General features: G+C 34.9%; 1 protein-coding gene across 3 annotated transcripts in view; it reads right to left on the bottom strand.

Moving 5' to 3' along the window:
* Positions 1 to 27,296, bottom strand: part of LOC145680368 (endochitinase-like) — a 55,739-nt gene that overhangs the window by 6,378 nt on the left and 22,065 nt on the right. Inside the window, exons 1-6 of one of the 3 annotated variants that reach the window (XM_081750791.1) lie at positions 14,018 to 14,112; positions 11,000 to 11,092; positions 8,568 to 8,740; positions 6,742 to 6,919; positions 4,712 to 4,934; positions 2,057 to 2,183 (exon numbers count right to left, since the gene is read on the bottom strand). In XM_081750791.1, coding sequence (XP_081606917.1) covers positions 2,057 to 2,183; positions 4,712 to 4,934; positions 6,742 to 6,919; positions 8,568 to 8,740; positions 11,000 to 11,078 — 780 coding nt within the window. In that variant the 5' untranslated portion in view covers positions 11,079 to 11,092; positions 14,018 to 14,112. Of the gene's footprint in view, positions 1 to 2,056; positions 2,184 to 4,711; positions 4,935 to 6,741; positions 6,920 to 8,567; positions 8,741 to 10,999; positions 11,093 to 14,014; positions 14,113 to 27,296 lie in introns of those variants that run through there. The other 2 variants (XM_081750790.1, XM_081750789.1) reach the window with 2 other exon arrangements.

Raw genomic sequence — 27,296 nt, 5'->3', positions numbered from 1 at the left:
CCAATTTGGTCTAAGAAGTCATGAAGTACCTTAATCCATCAACTTTCGGAATTTGGTGAGACGAAATTAAAGATAACTGAGTAAAACAAATAGTATTCTAATTAAAATTTAAAATAAAAACAATTAAACTTTTATTTATAATAAGGCCAGATACTATTGAGTGACACAAAGCAAAGAGAAACACATTTTATTATGTTTTCCTCTGTTCAAATGCACAATGATTTTTTTAAGCTTTCCAAAACTGGGACAATGCCAGGTCACCAAGTCCCAAGTGTGACACGAATAAGAATAATGATAATCCCTTAAATCATTATGATGTAGTTCTTTTTCTTAATATTAATTTTTCACAGTAATAAGCAAAATATGATTCTCTTAATAAATGAATTGACTTATTGAATATTTGTCATAACAATAAGTTATTTGATGTATTGAACCACTTTTAAAATAACTTTACAAACCTTAATAGTAAACCGCAAACGCCTGAGTCTGTCATCACGTTAGTTTCTATTAACAAACAGTTATCTTAATAGATGTCGCTATCTGCACTATTGTTTGCTTATCTCACGCTAATAATGACGCCATCTTTGCTATCGGGTGTTAAATTATGCAGGCAGTTTGCCGATAGAAAACTATTGTAACAATTTGTTTTCAACCTAAAATTGTGTTGTTTCAATTTTGTTATTTCAACAACATAGGACAAGGACTGTAACTATACTTAGCTTTGAGTAATAATATGTATGTAATCACATGTTTAAGCACATAATATGCTAATCAAACGTATTTAGTACAGTGTTCGTAGTTTGAGGGAATATTTCGAGGTAAATTTGGCAAAGAGAAAAAGAGAATTTTTCGATAAAACGTGAAAATCCAGGGAAATTCTCGTGCTGACTGATTTGCAAACATAAAATGCTTAATTTTGTTTATTTATTCTTCAGAAACAAGCCAATACAATAGCAACAGTTTGTGTATGTGCTCGAAGTAGCCCTCATTGCTGGCTGGGTTCATTTTTTTTTTTTTTTTTGTAAAAAAGAAAGCGAAGGAAAAAGTAAAAGAAATAGAAGCAAAAAGCAAATACATAAAACAAATGTGGTTGGCATCTCCTTCAATACAGCTAAATTAATCTAATCATCAAACTTCTATAATAGAAATTGAACATTCAAGAGACTAGGGAAAATTTGATAAGAAGGAAAATTTTGAGTCAATTGAGGGAAATTTTCATAAGGAAATCTACAAACACTGATTTAATACAAATATTGTTTAGCTTGGAGATTGGAGTGGTTGATGGGCAAACTTTAAATAAATTAATAAATAAAATTGCTAAATGTGACTAATTAGAGCTTTTAACTAAGCGCAATTTGAAGCTATCGTGTATAGCGAGCCTAAGGCTCGGGGGCAGGGTTTACTTTTAAATGAAATAGTCACTCAAAATGTATCCATTAATTGCTGTTCAGCTACAGTAAATGCTAAGTTTGTCTAATCTACTATTACGGACATTTAAGGGCAAGAAATAAGTATCATGAACGATGTAAGAAATACCGTATATTCTGCTATATTTCGTGGAAGTTCCTTTATAAGATATCTCGAATAATTGACAACGTTTTATCGGTTGCTTAATTAGAGTATAATGTTTCATTTCAGCATCAAGGCACAGAATGTGATCCAAACAATTACTGTGGTTTTATTCGAAGGAAATGTCCTCATATTCGGGCCTTATTCTTTAATGGTGTTTCCAAATTCGCGGATTGCAACACAACGCAAATAATACAATTATTATTATTATAACTGCTATTTCGACTATCACAAAGGAACTCATGTGGTTCGGATTCCACGTTAATCAGTAGGCTCCGTCTCATATAGCCTTGCTGCTGAAAGGGACGTTAAACTCAAAATCAACAACAACTATTCCAAAATTTGATTTGAATTGACGCATCCACTATGAAATAGGATTCCGGAAACTCAATGCCGGTGCCCGCACAGAAAGCACATTGTGTTAAGACAGCCTACACTACAATAGCCACAAAATGAAACATTTTAATTTTATATTACATTAACTTACCACATTCAATGCTTCGTACCCGCCCTGATCTAATCCTGGTCGTTTATACATGGGACTATGGACATCGGCAAATCCTGTCCATGAACCTCGAAGATCATATGTCATACAATGAATTGCATCAAGAAGTCTGAAAGAAGTGGAAAAAAGTGTTAAGATTTACTTTCTTAACTTTTCTTTAAAAAAAGTTACTATGGATAAACAATAATGGTCAGGATTTTCGCATTAGAGTACAGAAAGTTGGCATGGTGAAATATCGGTTGTTGGTTGTAGTAGGTAAACGGGCTACCGACAAAAAAAAAAAAAAAAAAGTTACAATAACATGAGTAAAACTGTTCTAAACATAACTAAACTTCTTAAGTATTGATTAGCTGATTGCTTTGTAGTTACGTCCTTTGTTAAGAGTATTTTTACCCACGAAATAAGAAATTTCTTGACTCGTCCTGATTCCTATCTCGAAAACGAGAAGAAGAAGTACACTTTTCAAATTCGAGATGAGGCGAAAAATATGCCAATTCTCATCCCCTTTTTTCAGCGGCGCAAATCTGTCTTCAACATTGGGGGGGGGGAGACAAGTAAGACCGTTTTTTTTCTTTTTTTAAGCGATGCTCAAAATATTTGTGAAGCTGAAAAACAATCCTGTGGAGGATCAGAGAAGCAGAGTTGTCTTCAGCATTGGGAGGTGGGCAGATTTGAGTAGGGATGCGCACGAGACGAGTCGAGACAGGATTTTCCTGACAAAATTCGAGTCGAGACGCGGCTCTTCCAATAGTGAAATATACATTTTTCGAGTCGAGACATCACTTTTTCAGCACATTTTCGAGACGAGACAGTCACAAATTTTGTCTCGTGCGCATCCCTAGATTTGAGGTTTATTCTGGAGGGACATCAATTCATCTCACTTTCTTTTGTGGCATCAAATCGGATTATTGGGGGGACAGTTCCCCCCAGTTCCAAGATTTAAGGGGACCTGTCCCCCCATCCCCCCGGAATTTGCGCCAGTGTCCTTTTCGAGATGAGACAAAAAATCTCATGAGTCTCATGGATAACACTAGTTCACCCAAACCTTTGATTTCAAACACTGTTATTTCACGTTACATTATTCGTATTATAAGAACTAATAAATTGACAATATGATTGTACGAACCCAATGAATAGCATTCATCAACGAATGTAGAAGTCATCACAAAACATACCTAAATAATCAATATGGTTTAAATGTTGTTATACCACATCTTTCATGGATATTTCGCTACACGATAAGATTCTGGAAACTTCTAGATGAATTATTTTTTTTTAAAAAATCATGGCTTAAAGTTTGTACGGTACATAAAGTTACAAAAGGAGATAAGATAATTTTGCGAGACGAGAAAATAAAATCTTATTTCTCGTACCGCCTCGTCTCATGGGCAATACTAGTCAACAGCGAGGGTATATAGTCCTTGCCCATACTGAATAAGTGGAGCATTTGATATAGTATTTCAGTAAGAGGTAGCATGATCAGGTGTCTATGATTTGCAGATGATATGGTGCATGTTGCAGAATATAAAGAGAAAATCAATAAGATGTTAGAAACCTTGAGGAAGGGCTGTGAAGAATATGGGATGAAAATAAATGTTAGAAAGACAAAAGCTATGGTGATTGGAACGAAGCGGGCGGTGTCAAATATAGAGATAGGAAGGGGGGAGGGAACAGAATAAGTGACTACTTTTCGATATCCAGATAGTATTATTGTGATGATATGAAATGCGAACGTGAAATAAAAGCAAGGTTAGGAATGACGACCTCTTTAGGGGGAAGAGAAGACTATTTTGTGAGGCCTTCAAAAAGAAGTTGAGAAAAGACTCACAAAATAAAATGTTTTGTATAGAGTATTGTACTGGACATTACCATTACGCAAAAGTGGTGAAGCTTTCGAAATGTTAGTGTGGAGAAGAACAGAGAGGGTATTCTGGGTCGAGCGGTAAACGAATGAGAAGTTGTTAGAAATGGTGGAAAGAAAAGAATAATTTTAGATATTATTAAGAATAGGAAGAGAAACTGGTTGGAACATTAGGTAAGAATGAACTGTATCATGAGGGACTTGCTAGAGAGTATGGTGGTAGGAAAGAGAGGGAGAGGGCGAAGGAACTATACAATTAATGGATTATATCAAAACAGGGAAATCGTAAGTGAAGACGAAGAGGTTAAGGGAAGACCGTGAAGCATGAAAGCTTCTCAGTTGCAGCAAGTGATCTATCAATAATCGCAGAATACCTATGATCATGTTTGGTAGTATAAGGTTACTTGCTTTTTCTTTTTTCTTTTTATTTATTTATTTATTTTATTTTTGTGGATCCTACGTTAAGATGCAGGTGTAACACAGCTACAATATTTAAAAATGACATTAAAATTAAATCAAACCTTTACGGAAAACTATCTTTTAATAAACAAGATTATTTGATGATCATTAAGCTCTTTAAAAGTCAATATTTACCTTACCCATATTCCTGGTACATATTTTAATTCTTATGTCTCTAACCACTGAGAATTCATGATTTCTATGGCCCTCTCCTTTATGACGTGAATGAAAGTTAAAGCAAGATCTCATTTCTGAGGATTGAAATTATTCGTCCATTAAAACGAGCAAATTCAGTGTACGCTAAATGGATTACTTACTGGCATAATTCTGGAACGTGGTATCCATCTTGCAGACGGAACCGAGCCACTGGAACAGCAGCTGTAAGCTCCCATCCTTTGCCTGCTTCGTCGAATGCCTTCCTTAACGCCTTCACAAACTTCAAATAATTATCTTTGTCAGCGTATCTGCCTCCCCTGTCAGTTGCACCAGGATATTCCCAGTCCAGGTCAAAACCATCAAAGTTATATTCGTCCAAAAATTCTGCAATCACAAGAAATGTAATTAGTATTAGTATAAACTTCCTTAAATACAAATATTTCATTGTTGTTGTAAATGTTGCTGAACCTGATCTTGTAGCTTTTTCTTTTATTATTATTCTAAAGCTCTGTATGTGTATCTTAATTTTCCTTCTCGTAAATGGATTTGTTTGCTCTGTAAGCGGCTATTCACAGAATACATCAATATGAAAATTTAGTGGGACTAGAGTGTCACGTAGGTCATAGACTAGACATATACGAGTTTTATATTTTCTTATATTCTCTATTGAAATTCAAGTTCTTTGGGCTTAGGGAAAAAGTATACAGACGTATTTTCTCCTATATTCTTCGTGGAAATTCAAGTTCTATGGCCTGCTCAAATGACAGCCAATCAGATTCGGGCAATGTCAACTAACAGTGACGCTGTTGCCACTGTTTTTCTTGACGTCACAAGCAGGGGAGGGAGAAACTAGGCTATTTATCAGACTTAGCAGCTTTAGGGGTAAAAAAAAAAAAAAAATAAAGAAGAAAATATAAGAATGTATGGCTAAATATATTTAGTTGAAGTACTAAATAAATTAATAATGTATATGCAATATTCAACTCGTTTCGTTGAGGGCTTTCTTTACGTGTAGGAGGATTTTGTATTCCTGCCAACTCTGCAGAACATTCTTCTTCCTCTACGTCTCGCCCAGTGATTTCCAGTTTTTGTCAGAATTGTTACGTGTATTTTCGTTGTCAGTGATATAGATTATGCGTTTGACAACCAGCCAATCAAATTAAGTTACGATAGCTTCTTGGAAAGTCATATGGGAGTTTACAAGTGATAAACAAATGGATACAATAATCTTGAACTGTAATTTGTGTACATTCTGCTTGTATCTTTCTCTACCCAAAACCAATAACATGGGAATTATATGGAGTGTTCCGGGACAAACTTCTGCAAACGTGGTCAGGACTTCAATGCAAGAATTACTAAACGACTAATTAAAGAGATGGAGTTAATTTAAAGTAATTAACGTAATTTGTTTATAGAGTGGATCCCGGTGTTGGCGGAGTAAATTGGCGCCATTTCCGTAATTAGGCGTTTCCAACGAAAGTCGCAACTGAGGTTCTCAACACATATGCGAAGACTGTCGATTTATTCCCGGAACACCCTGTATAACAACTATTTATTTCCTTTTACAGGTATACTGAAAAGGAAATCAACCTTATAAATGTAATAATGCAAGAAAATTCGAAAGTGACAGAATGCGTTTTAATGTCTACATTGTTTGGATTATATTTTTTGAAATTAAATATCTATTTCAAAGATCTGAAGAAAACCAACCAGAATTGATCATTGTTACAACTGGTAAAGATATACCACACTGACTTGACACCTTATCTTCCGTTCCAAGCGCTGCTATTGGCTGAATGAATTCCACTCCCTTTTGCTAAGAGGCTCTCTCGCTTAGCAACAGCTGAACCCTTATTGGCTCAATGCATGGGTGTGTCGAGGAATGAGCTTTAGTTCGCATTTTTGCCAAGGTTCAAGACATTTTGGCAGCACTATAGTTCTCTTTACTAAAGAGAAATTTAACATATCAAAGAAAAATTTACACATTTTAAACAGAGTTTATAGATTACGTAACACTAAGTCGAATGTATTTGAGAGATAGTGATAGCTGTGTAAATTAATTTTCTAGGAAAAATTTTCAATGTACACCTAATGACCTGTCAGTGATAGCGAAATATTAATGATAAAACGTCAATAATTAGTATAATGTCACACACATGTACTTTTACTGAGACCTAAATTTGATACTTACCAACAACACTTTTAACAAACGTATCAATTCTGTCCTGGCTCGATACGAGCTCTGAGTATTTCCTCCCTCCTTCGGCCCATCCACCAACGGCAATCGTGGTCTTAATTCCTGGATACTTCTTCTTCAGATCTGTGAATCGTCGGTAGCCTCCCACTTGGTCACCTTGGTCTAGATCACGCTGTAGGCAATCACAAAAATAGTCAATAAAAATAACTTTGTGATCTCAGTATGTTATGAACAGTCACAATTATTGTTTAATTACATGGACTTTGCAAATGTTTGTCAGTTTTGACAGAGAATTTCACTAGTTTTAGTTAGATCAATATGAATATTTCTATCGTTATAGTCGCAAAAATCCCAGTTCTAACAACAACAGTCATTTTTGGAGAAAAACTTCGATTTACTCAACTTAAGCGTTTGTTTATCCGGACACTCCTCCGAGATCTTGAACTGTTCTTATTCAAATTTGACATGGCGATTTGACGTAGCATTGAGGAATAATAATCGAAAACGGGATACTCATAGACTTAACATTGGAAAAGCATTTGACGGAGGAATTCTCATTGTAAAGAATGGCAAATAGAATTTTCAGTATTAGAAATAGTGCCAAACCCTTCTCGTTTTGTTCTGCGAACATAATTTTTTAAAGCCATTATGCTTCTCGGTGATTTCAAATTCAACTATTTGCATGTTTCGTTAGTTCACGAAAACAATTTATGTATTTTAAAAATTCTAGGAATAATCAATAAAAGTTGATGGCTTCGCTCCAAATTTGCAATTATTGCATATCTAGCTAATATTTTTTTTTCAGAGAAAGGCGAATCTGAAGATTTCATCAAAAGAGAAAGGATGAGCTTCTGTCCTAGCTGCAGAGTGTGTATTACCGGCCGCATTTTCGCGGATCCCAAGAATTTCAGATATCCTCTGATCTTATTGGCCGATACAGATAAGACATCAAGAATCATGATCTACATATAGCGGAAAGTAAAGGCGAACTGCTGTCGGCGCTCGTAGCCAAGCGCCCTAGTGCAACATGCTAGTAATGAAAATCGTTTTTGGTGTGGGTTCAAACCCTGCACAAGGATTTAAAAAAATCATAAAACTTTTTTCATTAAAATAAGCTTGCAGTTTTACTATACGAATCCATAGTAAAAGTAGTAGTAGTAATAGTAATAGTAGTAGTAGTTATAATAATAATAATAATAATAATAATAATAATAGGAATGGGTTAGAAGCTCAGCAGGGGTTGTTTAGGTTCTGTTCTCTTGCCCAAATTTTTCTGTACATTTTGAACGACCAACTTCAAAGAGCTGGCTAGGGTAGCTCGCGAATACTGAAAATTCGTGGGATCGGCGTAAATGCCTACCGGCCTAGTCTAGACTGGAATATCATTCAGTTTTTTTTTATTGCTAATTATGATTTCAATGTTATGGATTACACCGAGTCTAAATTTTGAAATACTCGTCATTCTTGGGATCTTACTTTGAATTTAGACAAAATTTAAGAGATATTTTGAAGAACTATAAAATACGAATACTTAAAATTTGATTTTACCTAAACTAATGTTTATGAAAATAGTTAACACAGCATTTTGAAGAGAAAAGGGAGTCCAAATCTCTTCGATTCATAAATTAGTTATAATAACATATATTACTAATTTAACAGAGAAAATTTATGAAAACACTACTGTTTTATATTGTCAAATGTTTTAACATGTATTTATCCTGGAATGCTGAATGTATCGTACAGAAATAAGATAATTTACGAGAGAAAATTCTTTTATTGTGGTGCTATACAAAATTATTAAAGTATTTGTGTGAACGTACCTCTGGATCAAGCACCATCACTTCCCATGTTACATTACTAACACCACAGAAGGAGTAGATGACATGAGTACAGAGATCTCCCGGAATGTCATCAATGTCGTAGGACCCAATGCCAGGCCGATAAACAGCCCAGTTACTAAAGTAGCAACTACGACGTCCTGATGTTTGAGTATCTGAAGAATAGAAAATATTGTCATGAGTATTGTATATGAACAATTGAGGAAACTGATAACAACCATATTCTAGAAATGACTTTGAACTGAACATTCATAAGCTTGTCTCAAACATACTAGGACCTCGAACATGGAAAAATACCAAAATATATCACAAAAGTAACAATTTTTTTTTATAGGAATGTTCGTAATACTCAAATATTTAGTATGGCTGCGAGAATCATATATATATTGCTGACATCATATCAACGATACTGTTCTATAGTACATGTTTAGTAATATATAATGTTTCTATTATGGAGTGCTAAATATATCAATGAACTTGAATTGCATGTTTAACAATTATTTTCTGGTTTAATATATGAATTAATAATATAAATAATTAAATGTATAATCTAAGAAACAGACATTAAGAGCCTTATACATAGAAAGTTAATAGCTCACTTCTTACTAAGAAATTACATGTATCAAAACTTATGACTCTGACTCGTCAGATATGGAATCAGATTATTGCGTGTGCATTTATCATAACAAGCACTCTCTTATGACTTCTGATATGTTATGATGTGGATTGTACCATTGAAAAATCCAATACCACATAGATGAAACAAAGAACGTTCAGCCCATTACAATTTCCGGAGTTATCGTATAAAAACCCAACCACATTTGTAATAAAGCACTCTTTGAAATATTTGGGAAAGAGCAATAATCATCCACAAAACTCACCATACTGTAAGCAATTTCAACTCTAGTTCATTCAGTTAGAAATGATATATTTACTCTTCCAGTAAGATGTAAAGGACGCTTGGCTGCTTTCACTATTTTGTCCATAACTATTGTAGCGAATGTTTTGTGGCACCTACAGTAATTTCTTCTATCGTTAGACTGAACAAGATTTATCATTGTGGAAATTTTTCTGGATAGTTTTTGCGTATTCTGTCACACTAGTTGTCTAGAAATCCCATTCATGATAATGGATATTGTATGGCTAACAACGACTAAACTGAATTTTGATTTGATTGTGGAATGTTCTGGATTTTAATAATATGACAATAAACTGTTATTTACGGTGAGATATGTCTACTGGTAGCACTTAAGGGAAGTCACGTCAATAAAAGAATGAAATTTTATTTCTACAAGGTAAAGAAAGAAAATTTAACTAATGCATTAATTCTTACAAGAATTAGTAAGTGTTCAAGTTTTCTTCCCTTAGTGATAAATATTTTTTTAATATTTACCAATGTGAGTTCTCTTAAGATCCGCCATTTTGTGTATCTGTGATTATGTTGTTTTGGAAAGTAAGGAGAAGGGATTGTAGGGATAATGCCGTGGGTTCAGTCAGCAATACCTTAGGATCCGAAAAAGGAGATCTCTGGTATACTGTAAATTAACATCATGCAGAATTAACAAAGTGAGACCTATGTATTTTGAGACATGTATAAGTGCAAGGGATCCTAAAAATGATCATTATGTATTATTATGGATGATTAAACAATGTGAACCTTAATGAGTTGTCTCTGTTCCTTATTGGAAGACAAAATTAAATAAGTTTAGAAAAAAAATATCGTTTTCTGCAATTATCACTAGAAGGGTTGGTGACTCAAACTTTAGACCTAACGAATACTGATTTCCATGAAGAAATTATTGACAATAAATATTAACGTAAATTTTAGGTATGCGAATGGCTCTGACAAGGGCCATTCAGAAACCACACAATTGCTAGTATCTGAAGCTTATGCATCATTGAAGAAATCATACATTTGAAAACCTGAGGCGTTGCACAGCACACTCCACTAATTGGACCCACAGGATCACAGGATACATTTTTCGAGAAGACTAACAAGGAACATTTGAACTAGTAAAACTATGAAGATTTAAACGACCATCTGTTGTCTATCTTTTGTAATCAATACACCTAGTTGAACTTCTCTTTAAACGGAACCTGTATGAACAACACTCTCATTGGCTTAGAATATGAAGTAAGTCTGATTCAGTGTTTCTTTCAGAAAAAATATTCCGGGAGCACATGTTATTTTCAAATGATACTATTCTATTTATTATTATATTATAGATGTATTACTTTAGTCTCCTCCGGGGGGAGGCACTCTCCCTAAAAAAAGTCTGGAAAACTCTGGTCCGATTTCCAGTGAGCATGGTGTGTCCATACGCTTACAGAATAATGTTCTTTCTCATATAGAAATCAGTTGTAAGTACTAGGCAATCAACATTTTTCAAGCACAACGAATTAAAGATACTTACCGTCATAAAGACTGTATCCTGTGCTAAGTGCCAAAAGAGATGCTGCAACAATACAAATTGTTGCACTTGACGGTGCCATTGTTCAAAAGATACCTGTAAAAAAAAGAAAGATAATTACGTTTACAAGTTTTTCTCGAATAAGTTAAGATTATAGTTATATATAACATAATATTATGTGGATACATAATGTAAGATTAGATAACGATAAATAGCATTAGATTAGATAGGCATGTAGGAGCACAACAATGACCTTGAAACTGGGAAAGATGTAAACTACATTATTGCTCTTTTAGGAGAAGCAAATGTGGTCGCTGAAGCATACCTATAGTCCGCGTCACCTGAATTGGCGTGTGGCATCATCCAATAAGTTCGCAGTGCTCTGTTACTAAACCTTCAGAGAAGAATCTAATCATTCATAATTGTCAACAAATACGAACAAAATCAATTATGGATGATTAGATTCTTCTCTGAAGGTTTAGTAACAGAGCACTGCGAACTTATTGGATGATGCCACACGCCAAATCGGGTGACGCGGGCTATAGTACAATAGTTGCCTTGGTTGCTAGGTAAAGGAAACACGTGAGTTGAAACAAAAGTCAGAACTTGATGCGACGGAAAATCATGGTAGTAGAACTGTAAATATCTGTTGTTTTTTTTTTTAAATCTGTAAGTTTATACGACAGATGCAGTTATACTCGTAATTGAAATTAAACATTTATCTCATGCAATTTTTAAGACGTTTAATAAGGTGGGAAATCATTATCTAGCCTAGATTATTAAATTTACTTAATGGTTTATCATGTGCGTCGCATATCATATCATGAAGCTTCATCATATCATGAATAGTTATGCTTAATTAAATCTTGCTTCTGAAGTGTTCTACTTTTATTATCTTTGTGAACAACCATATGAAAAGTTCTTTTTTATTACGTTTGTGTACATACACATAAAAGTGCTGCTTAATTACATTGTGAATACTCATGAATACTCATATAAAAAGTTCGTATTAATTATCATTCTGCACACCCATATGAAAAGTACTGATGAATTATCTTTGTGCACACTCATGCATAAAAAAGTTCTGCTTAATTATTTTTGTGCACACGCATATGAAATGTTGTGCGTTATCTTTGTGAACCCCCATATGAAAGGTTTTTCTTTCATTAATTTTGACTTTTGTGTACATCCACATGAATTTTGTGTATGAGAAGTTCTGACTGTACCTATGTTTAACCAGAACATAGTCCGGCACAGCCTTGATCTACCGATCTACTTTGCAAAATAACTAATTTTCTTTGATTTTTTGTAAAAGGCACAAAGAATTTACTGCATGTTGCGTGGATAATGTGCACTTTTTGAGAACGTTTTAAGGAAAATAAATAAGGATCCGCACGATACATGGGTAAGACTAATTCTGTATACATACTTAAATTCTAATGTTGTGTGTTGGCATTAAAAGTATTTTTCCTGAACACAATAACGACACCTATAAGCTACAGGTACCACCATGCAACACTACAATTAGATTTTTAAGCTTAATATTATAACGACAGCACTTGACGGTTACGTATAAAGAAACGAATAACGCTGTATTGCTAACCGGAAGGGACCCACGTATGATAATTGTAGATAGCACATATGTTATTAAACAATACTGCGTGTACAACTCGTAATTTTTGTTTGTGCACTTTACGGAGTAACTAGCAATATACATTAGCTGACATTCTACGTAAGTTCTTGATAAATTAAAAGCACTTGGAAAATGCAACTGATTTTGTATAGATCGTTTCTACATTTTCCAGCTAAACATTATTAAATGTGCTTTAAAAAAATGGAGACAGTAATCGAACTGCGAGACACTTTTTGAACTCCTCCCACTCAGAATATCATCAGATTGTTAAAGTAATAGAAAGAAAACCTTTCATATGCCAAGATGAAGATAAGAAATGAATTCCAACATTGTTCCTTGCAAAGTGTGACCCCAAAACTTGAACGTGCATTATATACGAAAGTATTACAATATTAGACTTCCAAACTATGTTATGCATGGGTGTTGGAAGTAGTGAAGATACCAGAAAATTTTTTCCTTGGGTGGAGGACTTTTAATAGACAGGAGACGAAAGTAGTATTGCAAAATTAGTGTTAACTCAGGTTCAGCACGATCAGAGAAATGTCTCGAGCGGGAATTTTCACCCCTTTGGGTCACCTCTGAAAACATCACTGGTCCGAAGTGTTATAGGACGGCTATGTCCGTCTGTCAATATATATCAGAGTAAAAATAGTAAGACAGATATAGCTTTAAAAAAATCGAGTCAATGTCCTAACAATAGGTTCAGTTCCATCTTATCTGTTAACCTTCTATTCAAATCAAAAATGAGAAACTAACCATATAAGGTTTCAATGTTAATCATAATAGAACAAAATCAGTACAGGATAGCGACAAGTTTTTTTTTTTTTTTCTTTAAATCGATGCTGGGTCTGAAGAAAAGACACCATCTTTACCTTTATCTGTCTAATAAAACCGGAACTGGTAGAATTATACAACTACTTCCGATTTCGACATTGATCTTTATATAGCAGAAACGATTAGAGATAGTGAGTAATGGCTTTTTAAATATGGATCTAGCGTCCGATAAATAAGTTCTATAGCAAAAACAATAAGAGACTGCGAGTAATGGCTTTTTAATATGGATGCAGGGTCCGAGAGATAAGTTTTATCTTTGATATTGTTCCTCTATTGCAACCGAAGTTATGGATATACTATTTTCTAGTTTCGGTGTTGAATTCACATAGTTTGGACGTCTATCATAGTAGCACATTGTTAAACGAAGCTTGCTTGCTTTAAATATCTTATTAATTTATCATTTTTTTCTCACTTAAGAAGATGATATTAGCAAATTCAACGTGACTTAAATAGCATTACTATTCGTTTTATGTAACTATTTTACAAACTATCAAATCTTTTACAAATTAACCTAGTTTACAGTAATAATTAAAGTATTTAGCTGAACTTACTACCTAATATGTTCTTCAGCTCCCAGTTCAACTGTGAAATACACCTTCCACATTAAGAGTTTTTATATGCTTGATTTATCGGATGTTTTCCACTTCTTTCAACAACTCGACCTAATTTTCGTTAACAACTGAAGAAAACATGTAAATAGGGACAAGGTGTGATAGCGTATCGTGATGAAATAAGTTCAGTGTCTATGTATTTGATAAAAATCGAATGAAGTGCAAGATAAATAATAAAGTAGTTGTTTAACCACTAATTAATGAATCAATTAATCAAAAATTTGATGTACTTGAGATAATCTGTTTGTTCTTGCATTTTGACTCTTGAATTACACAGAAGTTGACAGATGAATTAATCTGGTGATTGCATATCCTTGAGAACTAATTGTATCTGATTACCTATTTATACAATCGTTTACTTTATTAGATCTCGGGCTTACGAATATTGCTATGCACAAAGGTCGATATTATGAGCTCATATTTTAAAAATAATAATTCAGGAATATGTTTCCCTATTAATTATATAATTATTTTAACACATAAGAACTTGTTCTAGATATAGCAACTAGAATGTGGAAAACCACTTGAACATGATTTCAATGCTAAGCACTCTTTTTACTTTTGTTGTGATACCCAGAACATTTACAATGTGTGTCCCAGAATCAATGACGGATCTATTTTCTCACGAAAGGCGAAGAGTGATAGAGCGTTGGTTTCGCATTCGGGAGGTCGTGGATTCGATTCCCACTGCCGACAACCCTAACTGGTATTTTCCAGAGTTTTGCTCAGTCCTACCAGAAAATAGCCGGGATGGTACCTATTAAACAGGACCTGGCCGTTATCTTCTTAAATCCTTTCCATTGTTATTGTTGTTGTTAGATATCCAGTATAAAATGGCTCTGAGCTGTATCTGGTGATTGTTAAATAAATAAATAATGTATGGTTTCAATGACGTACACAACGGAGGTTTGGGAATTTTAACCCCCGTGAGCAAGATGTTACATAAAAATGGACATTTTCCGCATTAAGATGCCTACAAAAACCTGACATTATATGAACTTGGAAGCTTGAACCTCTTCCTTGATGAGCGGCGTATACCAGTGGATGACGTGAGCGCAGTACCATAAGTACGGAATTTTGAAATCTTAAGTATATAAACTATCCTGGAGCTATAGCTCCCTTAAGCCCCTCCCTTAATCCGGCCCTGGTTTGAGCAATAATTAAGTGTAATTAAGAAATACGATGTATAGTGTTTTCTTAAACAGTGTATACATTTTTCTAGCAGACTGTGTAGATATAGGTAGCTGAATCCACTCGAAGAGATGATTATTCAAACTTCGTGCAAAGAATAGTTCAACCAATAATTAGAGAATAATCCGTTCACTTTCTGATTATTTTGTTTTATTCATTGCACAGAGCAATTAATGTTACTCTTCAGAAGCATGCGTCCAACAATAAAACTAACTTAATAATATAAAAAAACAAAAACATCACAGAAGTTCACGGGTTATTCTCTAACTATTGATTGAACTATTCTTTAGACAAAGTTTGAATTTTCATCTCCAGGAGGAAATATTATCCTGAATAATAATTATCCCTGCAAAATACATTGGAAAGATAGGGGATACGTGCACATATCTGCTGGCGATTAGCAGAGATGGAGTGAGTCAATTGTTCGTGCGTCAAGCGGGTCAACATTTGTGAGTGAGTTAGTGGGTCGTGGGTCAGCAGGACGTGGTCCATTGCGACCTTCCACCCACTGCGACCCACTCTGACTCATCATGACCCACTTTGACCCACCGACCCACTCTGCTCAGTGCATTGTAGACAACATCTTCTGAACACAGGTGAATTTGTGTACGTTTTACTTTCAAGGCCTTCATTTTTGTTTCTTTTTCATTTGTTTCTAATTACTTACTGAATTAAGTATACCTAACTGAAAAAATAACTTCATATTTGTTATAATAATAGGAATAATAGAAATAGGACTTACAACTTGGCTTTCAAAGACAGTTTAATTTTACACTGTTTCTTTTCTTTACGTTGACCTACTTAATTATGATATGAGACCTTCAAGTTTTATTCTTTTTTCCACTGAAAACTATGTATAATTCAACAACGAATTAATTATATATGAAATTCATGGAAATATGACGTATGACAAACACTACCATTTTATATCGTAAAGATCAGATCCACCCGAGCTGTGCTTGAGCGATTGACCGTAGAAATTAAAACTCCGATTAGTAATAATTTCATAGCCTTGTTTTATTACAGGTGTAAACTTCTTAGTCAGTGGAGAAGAGGGTGTGGATCATGGGTCAGAGTAGGTCAAGGTGGGTCAGAGTGGGTCAAAGTGGGTCACGGTGGCTGGTGGATTAGTGGATCATTGGCAGAGTTTTCATTGACCTACGCCATCTCTGGGATAAGTGCTCGTTTAAACTCACCTTTGAAAATGACCATCTCTGCTGAATTATATGTGATGATCATTGGAGTATCTAGGATATTTTGGTAGGGAGGAGGCATTGCTCCTTATTTCTAAGAATTGAGAGAACCTTACATGTGGTCAACGGTATTCTAGGAGTCAATAGTGTTCTAGGGGAACCTGGCTCCCCTTTACTTACGCCTATGAAGGTCAGATTTCTAAGAAACGTAGTGCAACATTTCAAGAGATTTGTGGCGAAAATGTGCAACAATTTTCTAAGTTAGCAGGGTGAAAACATAGTAGGTACTAGTTTTCAGTACATAAGAAGATTATGATAACCGTATACGAAAAAGATATCCCCTCAAAATAAACAGAAACAATGTTCGCTGGTCTTCCGCCGGCCCCGGATTAGACTCACATGAACCTATTTTTATCATTTGTTACTATTTGCTACCATTTATTTGTCGTTGTTTTAACCCGTCAACGCCCAGTGTCACCTACAGGTGACACTACTTGAAAGGCGTCTTCTTCCTTGTATAATAAGTCGACTTCGAAACTTTTTATGTGGTAATGCAACATACATAGTTAAGTAGCTGGTGGACCCTCTGGTGGACGATTGGTGAACAAGAAGACGCCTTGAAAGTAGTGTCACCTGTAGGTGACATTGGGCGTTAACGGGTTAATATACCTTCTTTGGGTTTAACCCTCTTCCATTTCCGTCGTTCACTCTAAACTAATACTCACGAATACGTATTCATCTGTATTTATTACTGCGCATTATTAGTATCATCCAACTGTTAAGTGTTGCAAACTACTCACTACTCAGAAACAGAGAAAAAAGTCCTTTTCATCTTTCAAACTACCACCATAAACCACACCCTACAAACCATTATGTAAACACACTGTTAGAAGTGGGTTGGAGCGGATCCCCCTATCAAATACATGTCCTTGAAACGTCAAAAATTACGAAAACATTTCTTTCCTGTACTGCACTGAGAATCAAACGTATGTGGCGTACGTGGAAACCGTAGGTTACATGTGTAAATCCTGTGGTTTTTGGATTTAATGTACAACAAACATATAACTGAAAAGGTATATTTTATATGTACTTTCCGTATAAGTGTAACGAATAAACGAACTTTCCGTAGGAACGAAAGAATTGTATATAGGCCGTCAAAATCTCAGATACAGATGGACGTATGTAACATACAGCTGACGTATATAACATACGTATATATATGTAATATACGGAAGATAAATAGATGTCAGACATCCTGCAACGACATGATGTATCATCTAAGCGGGAAAAGTATGTAGCATATGGATTACGTAGGCTCCGTACTGATTTCCGAAATAAATATAAGGATTACGTATATTAGTACAATATACTGCTGTGGAGGTAACGAATTTTTCTCAGTGTAGATTGCCATTCAAGTGAATACTTATATTCATGAAATATGAACTTCTTCTAACAGGAAATGCATTCTTATTACTTTAGAAAATGTTTTAAGGGAGAAGTTGCATTAATGGGTACAGATTTACTTCAGAAGGGCTAAGTATAACTGCAGCGTGTGCACATATTGGATAAACCACGAATTAACTTCAAAACACAAACCAATTTGTGCTAGGTAGCCACTAAAAAGCGAAAGTACTTCTAAAACCAAGTGAGGACAGGAGCGCAGCAGGTGGGTTCGAGCGGTAGAGAGGTGGTGCATCCATAAGGAATAAGTGCGTCAGCGACATTGGTTGTACACATAAAGAAGGGTAGTAGAAAAAAAACTTTATATGTCATAGAACTCATGCTTTGTGGTGGCACAGCTTTGGGACACTACTATGACGCATTGTACACTATCTTTACATGTCACTTAACTTCATCATTGAGTATTACGTGGTAAAGACCACACTTTTCATTTTATATTTCTATTTTATTATACATGTAAGAGGTAAGATCCCGATATATTTTGATTACTTATACAATCTTATTGTGAAATCAAGTAAGATATTTCTTAGTGAATTTTACAAATTTATTCCCCCATAAAATGGGATTACTCTCATGCTGACATTTCATCTAACATTTCTCTCATGCTGTCATTGCTTTTCATTTCTCCGTAAATTTTGTTTCAATTATCGGTTAAACTGCATTTTGTCATCCATTCGATTAAATTACCAAACTAACTTTTGCCCAGGTAGTGCAATGGTAAAAGTTTCTTTATAGATTGCGTTAAATTAAATCACTATAATTAATATAATATTGGGAAAATGTTTATAGTTAGTCATACACTATACATACAGGGGAGTAGTTAGCAGGATACACGTGTGTTCTGAAAAACCTAGAAACATTTTCAGAGACTAAATCCAAAAACGTGAGCCTAGATCCATTGCAATACCCGAAGATTTGTACAGAGGAAATTGCAATTTCCCTCCGCTCTTATATAGATAGTAGCTGCTAAAAAGTACTTGTGCTAACGGCATCTGAGTGTGGTGAGGCATTGTCTTCATAAAGAACTTGTGAAACTTAAAGTCGAGGCTTGAAAATTCAATCTGAGATATTAAATTTTGTTATTTTTTAAAAAACGAAGATATGAGGAAATAATTGAAAGTGTAATATTTGTTATACATGTAAATTTCAAATTTAATCCTTTCTTATTAAAATATTTTTATTGCTATGTGCTATCTTGCATTCTTTTTTAATGTTTTTACTTTTATTTCCAAAACAAATACAAGACTTCTCGGTTTAAAACCTATAAGAATAATCAGTGACATTTAGATGGTGTGAAATTAGACAGAAATAAACACAAAGAAGTATGTAATTAGAAATGTATACGCCAAACTAATTTTATATCTCATAAAATACATTCCTAATGCAAAAATTTTTGATAGCCAATTAATTACATAATAACTTACTGACAAATTAAAAAACATATAGGCCTATCTATAAATATAAAAATGTCAGTAACTATGTTTGTGACTTCGTATTCGTAAATCGTAAACCACTTGACCGATCTCGGTCAAATTCTCAATATTGATAAGGTTCCACCGTGGGATGGATTTTATCTATTCACTCTTACGGTGCAATGTAGAGGAGGGGGAAGTGAGGTGAGGAAAATATATAAAAAATATCTAAAACGACCCATATTAGTGTCGAATCCATAGTTTTGGGGGTCGCTGAAACTAATAGTGACACTTTTGAAGCCGTTCTAATCCAAATTGATCTCCATAACTTAGAGAAGGGGAGATAGATATATAAAAATATAAATAAACATGAAAATGACTACGCTTGCGACTTAATAAGTCTTGAACCGCTCGACCAATCTGGATCAAATTTTCGACATAAATGAGTTTCGGACCTGGAGCCTTTCTTATCATTTTACTTTGGTGGTACAACTTAAGGGAGAAGGTGTGGTGTAGAAGATACATAAAATGTTTGAAAATGACCGATATTAGTGTCAAATCCATAGTTATCGGGGTCACTAAGATGAACAGTGACACTTCCGATGCCGTTTAAATCCAAATTTAGCCCCATTAGTACTTCTAAGGGGAGATGGTGACGTGTAAAAGTAATTGAAGATGACCCAAACTAGTGTTGAATTCATAGTTTTTTGGGTCTTTAAGTTGATTGGTGACAGTTTTGGTGCCCTTTATGTCCAAAATTAAATGTATTTTCCCCGTGCGAGTAACGGATAGATAAATTAACGCCTCTTCAATAGATAAAAGATTTAGGACTATTTATGCCTTATATTGAATTTTAACGAAATATTATACGAATATAGTAAAGAATTGTTCCGATTTACAAATTTTGGTTGAATGGATATATTGGAACGTATTGGAAATGGTGAACGAAAATGTTATTTTTATTATAATTTCTAGCAGTAGAAGTAGAACATTATGAACAATTACACAATTGCAAGGAATCAATAACGTTTGTATGTGCCTTCCGTATTCATCAATTATTTGTTAAACACGTTACGTTCCCAGACACTACGAATCAAGGTTGCTACAGATGACATGTTCTAGACACGTTGTTGGTATTTCTATACAGCGTACACTGAAGAACGTCGTCTCAATCCTATGACCAAGAGAAATGGAACATTTTTTTATTTTATTATACATCGGAAGTATCAATATTGCAAATGATAATTATTTTCTTAATTCACTGAATGGGAATCCAACCGAGGACCCACACTTACGAAGCCGACGGTTAAGCCACTACTGTAACAAGAGAAGACAGACTTTGGTAAGTGAACTTCGGGGCCATTTTTTGCGAGGTGGTAGTGCACATATAAAGAGTTAATTGTACAAACTGGGAGAGCGCAATGGCCAAAAATAACAAAGAAAAACCGTCTTAAAGTTTTCTACTCGTCTCATATATCGTAAGACGCGCAAACTTATCAAGTCACTGCGTGGGAGAGTGAGAAATACTTGAGTTCAAAGGGCAAAGGACAAAGGGCAAATACGTTATAAACACATGATGAATTAATATTTTACTTATAGTTACAAATGGCTACTTTATCGCTTGAAGCACAAAAAAAAAAAAAAAAAAAAAAAAAAAAAAAAAAAAAACGAAAATAAAAGTTTGACTCGAATGGGAATTGAACCCGCGGCCCTTTGAGTTTCAGGTTCTTCTCACTCTGCCACGCCATCATTCGATAAGTTTGCACGTCTTACGATATATACGGCGAGTAGAAAACTTTAAGACGGTTTTTCTCGGTTATTTTTGGCCATTGCGCTCTCCCAGTTTGTAATATTAACTCTTTAAATGTGCAATACCACCTCGCAAAAAAGGCCCAGAAGTTCACTTACCATAGTCTGCCTTCTTGTAAGACATCACTCGTAAAGCAGAGTAAAAGACTTGTTGTAAGATGTATTTAGCAAACCGTACAATTTTACGATTCCAATGTTCTAATAATTCTAATAACAACGAAACACTCTCATTTCGGTCATGATAAAATACTAAAGAGTTCTGTAGAAACAAGAATTCAGACATTTTAAATGAAATTGAAAAAGAGAAAGACATATAAAGACACCATGACGTGAAGGAGAAAATGTTCTTTAGAGAGATTCGAAATTTACCTGGCACTCTTCTTGATTGGAATCTGATGTTTCACACTGCTGTTTTTAGAAACTGATTTACCGAACGTTCCTCAGTACATAACTTCACTACATTTCACTCGTTTTACTTAATTTTACTGTTTTTCCATTGACTTCCTATTAGAGAGGGACACGAACACAGAAAATCGAATACAGTTAAAGTTACAAAAGCTGTTTTACCGGAAATCGAACTTGCCATGTACACCAAAGGCACACACGCGCTCACTAGACTAGCAAGGAAAGCTACCACTGCACTATTTTTGAACGACGAACAACGGAACATAGTAAAATAAATGTTGTAGTAGGACGATGAGAAACAAATGTTCCAGTAGAAATGATGTCAAATAGAAAATATTCAGTGAAAGCAATTACTAATACGTATATTTTACTTTCATATTATTATTATTATTATTATTATTATTATTATTATTATTATTATTATTATTATTATTATTATTATTATTAGTAGTAGTAGTAGTAGTAGTAGTAGTAGTAGTAGTAGTAGTGCTAGTAGTTGTAGTAGTAGTAGTAGTAGTAGTAGTAGTGCTAGTAGTTGTAGTAGTAGTAGTAGAAGTCTTAGTAGTAGCTGTTTTTGTAGTTGGTGTTATTGAAGTATGAGTGGTAGCAATAGTATTAGTGGATGTTGTTGCAACATTTACATAGATAACAAGAACTTTAATTCTCTGCTTGAGCATCGATGGTATATGGTACATTCAACTACAACTTAAACATATTTTTCGGGTATTTCTTTACAATTATATTCCTTCACAATGCGTTAATATACGTTCTAGATTCTCGTGTTTATTGTTTTATCCAGTCTCCTCGATATTGGTGGAATAAAAATCTCGAGAGCGGGCATTTCTAACGGTTGGTGCGTGAAGCCATGATGTGTAGCCGTACCACCGTTATGCCCTTTAAACTATAGGAGACTAATTGAAAGATAGCGAAAGTAAACAATTATGAAAACATTGGTGGAATGAGAAGTGGGAAGAAACGGGAGAACTCCGAGACGAATTAGTCCAATATAAACTCATTTGGTCTGGGATCGATCCATTGGATCCCTTACACCAAAGGGGAGAACTTTATCACTGAGCTACCGTGCTACCTTCAATTACTTTATGGACTCCCTGTATAGGATAGGAAGAATGAGTGAAAAACTGAAATCGACTTTATTTGCCCAATACACCATGACATTAACCTATAAACCACATCAACTTAAACACCATTTCTATTTCACTCATAGAGTTATTCTTTTTAGACCAGTTATATTTAAAGTAAAAGGAAACCCTTGGTAGGCCTAGTTTGAAAAAATGAAATCTTTGAGTTTTACGTCCCACGCGTATGCCGGTTAGGCTAAAGGAGACGGTGATTATGAGAAATGAATGAAATGGTGGAATGAAGAAAGTGGGAGGAAACGGGAGAACCCCTAGAAAACCCACGCACACGGTGTTTGTCCACCACAAAGTTCACTTGGCGGGAGCAGGGTAGGTCTAGTTTGAAGAATAGTGAGAAGGTACAACTTTAAATACAGGTTAACAGAGCGCAATAATTAAGTCCTTTAAATAAAGAATTAATGAGCTTCATATATCGACAAACGGAAACGGAATGACAACAGTCTTTTGATCTCCTGATATAAAACACGCTGTTACCCAATTAACTAATAATATATTACATAACTCAAAATTGAATCATCCGAAGTGGAAAAGAATGAAAGAAATGTTTGGAAAGAACTAAAAAATAACAAAATGAAATGTGGAAGCATTTCTATAAAGTGGTGAACGAAACAGGAAAGGCTAATTACTAACTACTAAGAGACGAAAGGACATTCATAAGATTCACTGATCTTAGATGGACTTCCATGTCATTGAATATTGAGAGAGAGAGAGAGAGAGACAAGCTTAAAGATCTCATTTACCTACTCACTCTCCTATTCACGTTATTTGCAAATAATATTTGCGTCACTCTTAAGGTAAGTGTGTCACTGTTAGATGTATCAGCATTAGAAGAAATTAATAAAAACTCATACTGTCTGTCACTTAATAGTGTACCTACATTTTCATACATAACAATAACCCTAGTAGCAGAAACAACTTGCAAACCACTTGCTGTAAGCTTGCATTTCAAGTCGGCCAACTTTCCATCGAGCTTGATTGGAGCGCGTGCAAGCATGCCGCAAACTGGATTCCAGTAACGAAGTTGTATGTGGGCAACCTTGCATTCAGTGTTCCATTCAAGCTTGACGCAATCGTTTTACAAGTCACGTCAAGTCAATATCCAATGAATGACCAGTGATGCTATGACGCTCTGCAAAGGGTCTAAAGTATCGCTTGCCAGTACAGCAAAAGGCAGATTGTATGAAAGCGTGCATTTCACGTGCAAGCGTAGAAAGCCAAAAACCAAGAACGCGCCAACTAGCCGAAAGCTTTCTTGGTACTGGGGCTCATCAGTGGCGTATTTACGATTAACTTCTGGAGGCTTTGCTAACTTTATTACTGGAATTATGAAAATTCTGTAAGATGCCATTTAGTCTAAAATAGTAAATACAATTTCGGGGAAGCTGAAGCCCGGAAACTCCTCCTTAAATACGCCACTGCCTACCACATATTGGCGTCTTGCTAATGTCACAATGAAAGCTTTATAAGGATATTCTTCATTGTCCGTTTCATCTTAACAGCTGGCGTAGTTATCTACCCCAATTTCATTTTGTTTACAAAAAATCGTTTCTCGAATACTGCGCATGACGATTTATATTTAGATTCAACTGTAGCTCCATGTCTCAAATAGCCTCCGTGCTGAACGTGAGGCTAAACTGCAAAATAACCAATGATCTTTTGTTGCATATAAATGTTTTACAGGTCTGAAGTTTTTAATATGTTTTTGTATATGCATATAACTAAGCTATAGTTTCGTATTTACAATCCACTCATAAGTGTACTTTTTTTTTTTCAATTGCCATTTTGCTAATATGAATCAACAATTATTATGAAGAATATAACTTACAGTTAAAATTAATTGTTGAAACAGGTGCTTAGTAACACTGTTATGATATTAAGCATCACAAGCTATAGACATTTTTACTACTTAATCAGTGCGCTGATCGTATCGATTTCAGAAACAAAATTAAAGCTGACTTACTTTTAGGTAAGGGATAAATTACTTTAAACACATATCATTTATAGTATCAGACTCAATTATTATTTACAAAATAATACATGTTATGTTAGTTTTATGTGAATAATGATTATCGAGCGAGCGACCTATCGTTATCACATGTATTCAAGCACGTACGCACATGGGCGACCGAAAGGGGCTCAGGCCCCCTGGCTCACGAAAGCAACTTAAATTTCTTAAGATTTTTTTAAATGTAAATAATAAAATACCAATCATAATATAGCAACAAGGGAGATTAACCCCCCTAGAAAATTTTCTTCGGGTACTCGTGCGTACACAGGATTCAGATTTAATATGAGAACAAATTATATTATTTTTTTAAAAAAATTATCCCTTAAATTAGACTAAATTTAGAGAAAAGTCGGGATGTCGAGGGCGGGATCTGAGAGCTCAGGGTCCAAAGCGTTCGTGTTTGCATGTAAGCTTTCGTGTAGTTGTAGATGCAGAGATTATACATATATTTATCAGTGGCATTTTTTTTGAAAATGTGAACCATAGGTGTAAATAGCTCAAGCAAACCGGATAACACAGGATAAGAAAAACGTAAAGAGAAAACGTGAGAGAAATACCATGTTTCTGTTATGTCCTAATTTTATCTTCATCTATGACAATGCTTTGAGTGTCAATCTCTTCGTAACGTAACGTAATGTAATATAACTAATACGCAGAGCGGGATGGAAACAAACGATTATAGTGAAATAAATGCTGAAAGAAGCATATTAAATAATAATAATAATAATAATAATAAAAATAATAATAATAATAATAATAATAATAATAATAATAATAATAATAATAATAATAATAATAATAATAGTTATCGCTGTAGCCATGAATTCTACAATTGTATCAACAATAAATCTATTGATAGTAACACGGTAGATTGATAATAGCAATTAATAACCTAGGTGTGTGGATATATCATTGTTATGTTGTAGCAAACAATAATTATACAAGAAAATTGAGGTCACGGGCTGGCCTCGTATCTCCAAGGATCGTAAAATGAGAATGAAGTAAATGTATTTTTGTGACGTTTGAAAATACTTCGGTAAGGCTATATCTATGTTATGTTAAATTTTTATCTCATGTGCAAAACTGTAAGTTAGAATTTTAATATTCAGTCAATTGCTACTTTTATATGTTTAGTAACATAGTAAGAAAGAGATTGAACTGTTGAGACCAACAACCAGTAAAATTCACAAGGCAAACAATAACAAACTCCGAGCCTGCCGTGGCTCAGTGATAGGTGGTGGGTGTAGTCAAGTAATCTGAGAAATTTGGCTGCCAATTGTGAGGATGAACCCGTTGAAGGCTGTCCTTAGTAAGAGCATAGATATCCTCGGTGTTTCTGTATTGGCATCCCTGTCGAGTTCAGTAGTCACGAATAGTAAAGAAAAGGAAAGAAAAAAGAGGGTAAGAGTCAGAAAGTTTAAAAAAAAAGGAGTAAAGCACTCAATTCCGGTGCATGAGTGACTAGTTCGGTTCCGGTACTTGCCAAGTGGGCTTTGTGGTGACAAACACTGCGTGCGTTGTTTTCCTCGGGGTTACCCAGTTTCTTTCCAGTTTTTCTTTATTCCACAATTTCATTCATTATCAATTTTATAACTGTTTCCCTTTGTCTTTGAGCATAATAGTGGGACATTAAGCTAGAAAGAATATTACCAGCAAATATATTTTGCTATAACATTAGAATCTGACATTTCACGATGACACCTTGTTTGTTTCACTTTTGTTGGCTAATAAAAAATTACAATTCAATACAACACCTTTATCCGACTTTTGATATCAGTCCCGCATTTGTTAATAAAATTTCTACATTTTTTTTTTAGTTTCATTTTTCATTTCTTAAAAAGAAATGGCTTTTTCAGGGTATACCTTTAAAAAGGGTATACTCTACTTACACAACGAGTTTTGGTATTTCCCCCTCCCCACTGGCTGGAGATTAATTTCTCACTAAACCATGAATGTTGGAGTGATTGTATGTGCAAGTGAAGGTCACTGGCTGGAGATTAATTTCTCAATAAACCATGAATGTTGGAGTGACTGTATGTGCAAGTGAAGGTCACTGGCTGGAGATTGATTTCTCACTAAACCATGAATGTTCGAGTGACTGTGTGTGCGAGTGTAGGCCACTGGCTGGAGAGTAATTTCTCCCTAAACCATGAATGTTGGTGTGACTGTGTGTGCGAATGTAGGCCACTGGCTGGAGAGTAATTTCTTACTAAACCATGAATGTTGGAGTGACTGTGCGTGAGAGTGAAGGTCACTGGCTGGAGATTAATTTCTCACTAAACCATGAATGTTCGAGTGACTGTGTGTGCGAGTGTAGACCACTGGCTGGAGAGTAATTTCTCCCTAAACCATGAATGTTGGTGTGACTGTGTGTGCGAATGTAGGCCACTAGCTGGAGAGTAATTTCTTACTAAACCATGAATGTTGGAGTGACTGTGCGTGAGAGTGAAGGTCACTGGCTGGAGATTAATTTCTCACTAAACCATGAATGTTCGAGTGACTGTGTGTGCGAGTGTAGGCCACTGGCTGGAGAGTAATTTCTCCGTAAACCATGAATGTTGGTGTGACAGTGTGTGCGAATGTAGG

Source organism: Thermobia domestica, chromosome 3 (genome assembly GCF_964235325.1).
Source record: "Thermobia domestica chromosome 3, izTheDome1.hap1.1, whole genome shotgun sequence".
In the NCBI taxonomy this organism is placed as follows: domain Eukaryota; kingdom Metazoa; phylum Arthropoda; class Insecta; order Zygentoma; family Lepismatidae; genus Thermobia; species Thermobia domestica.
The sequence above is the reverse complement of the archived record's forward strand: the minus strand, read 5'-3'. Positions and strand labels throughout refer to the sequence as shown.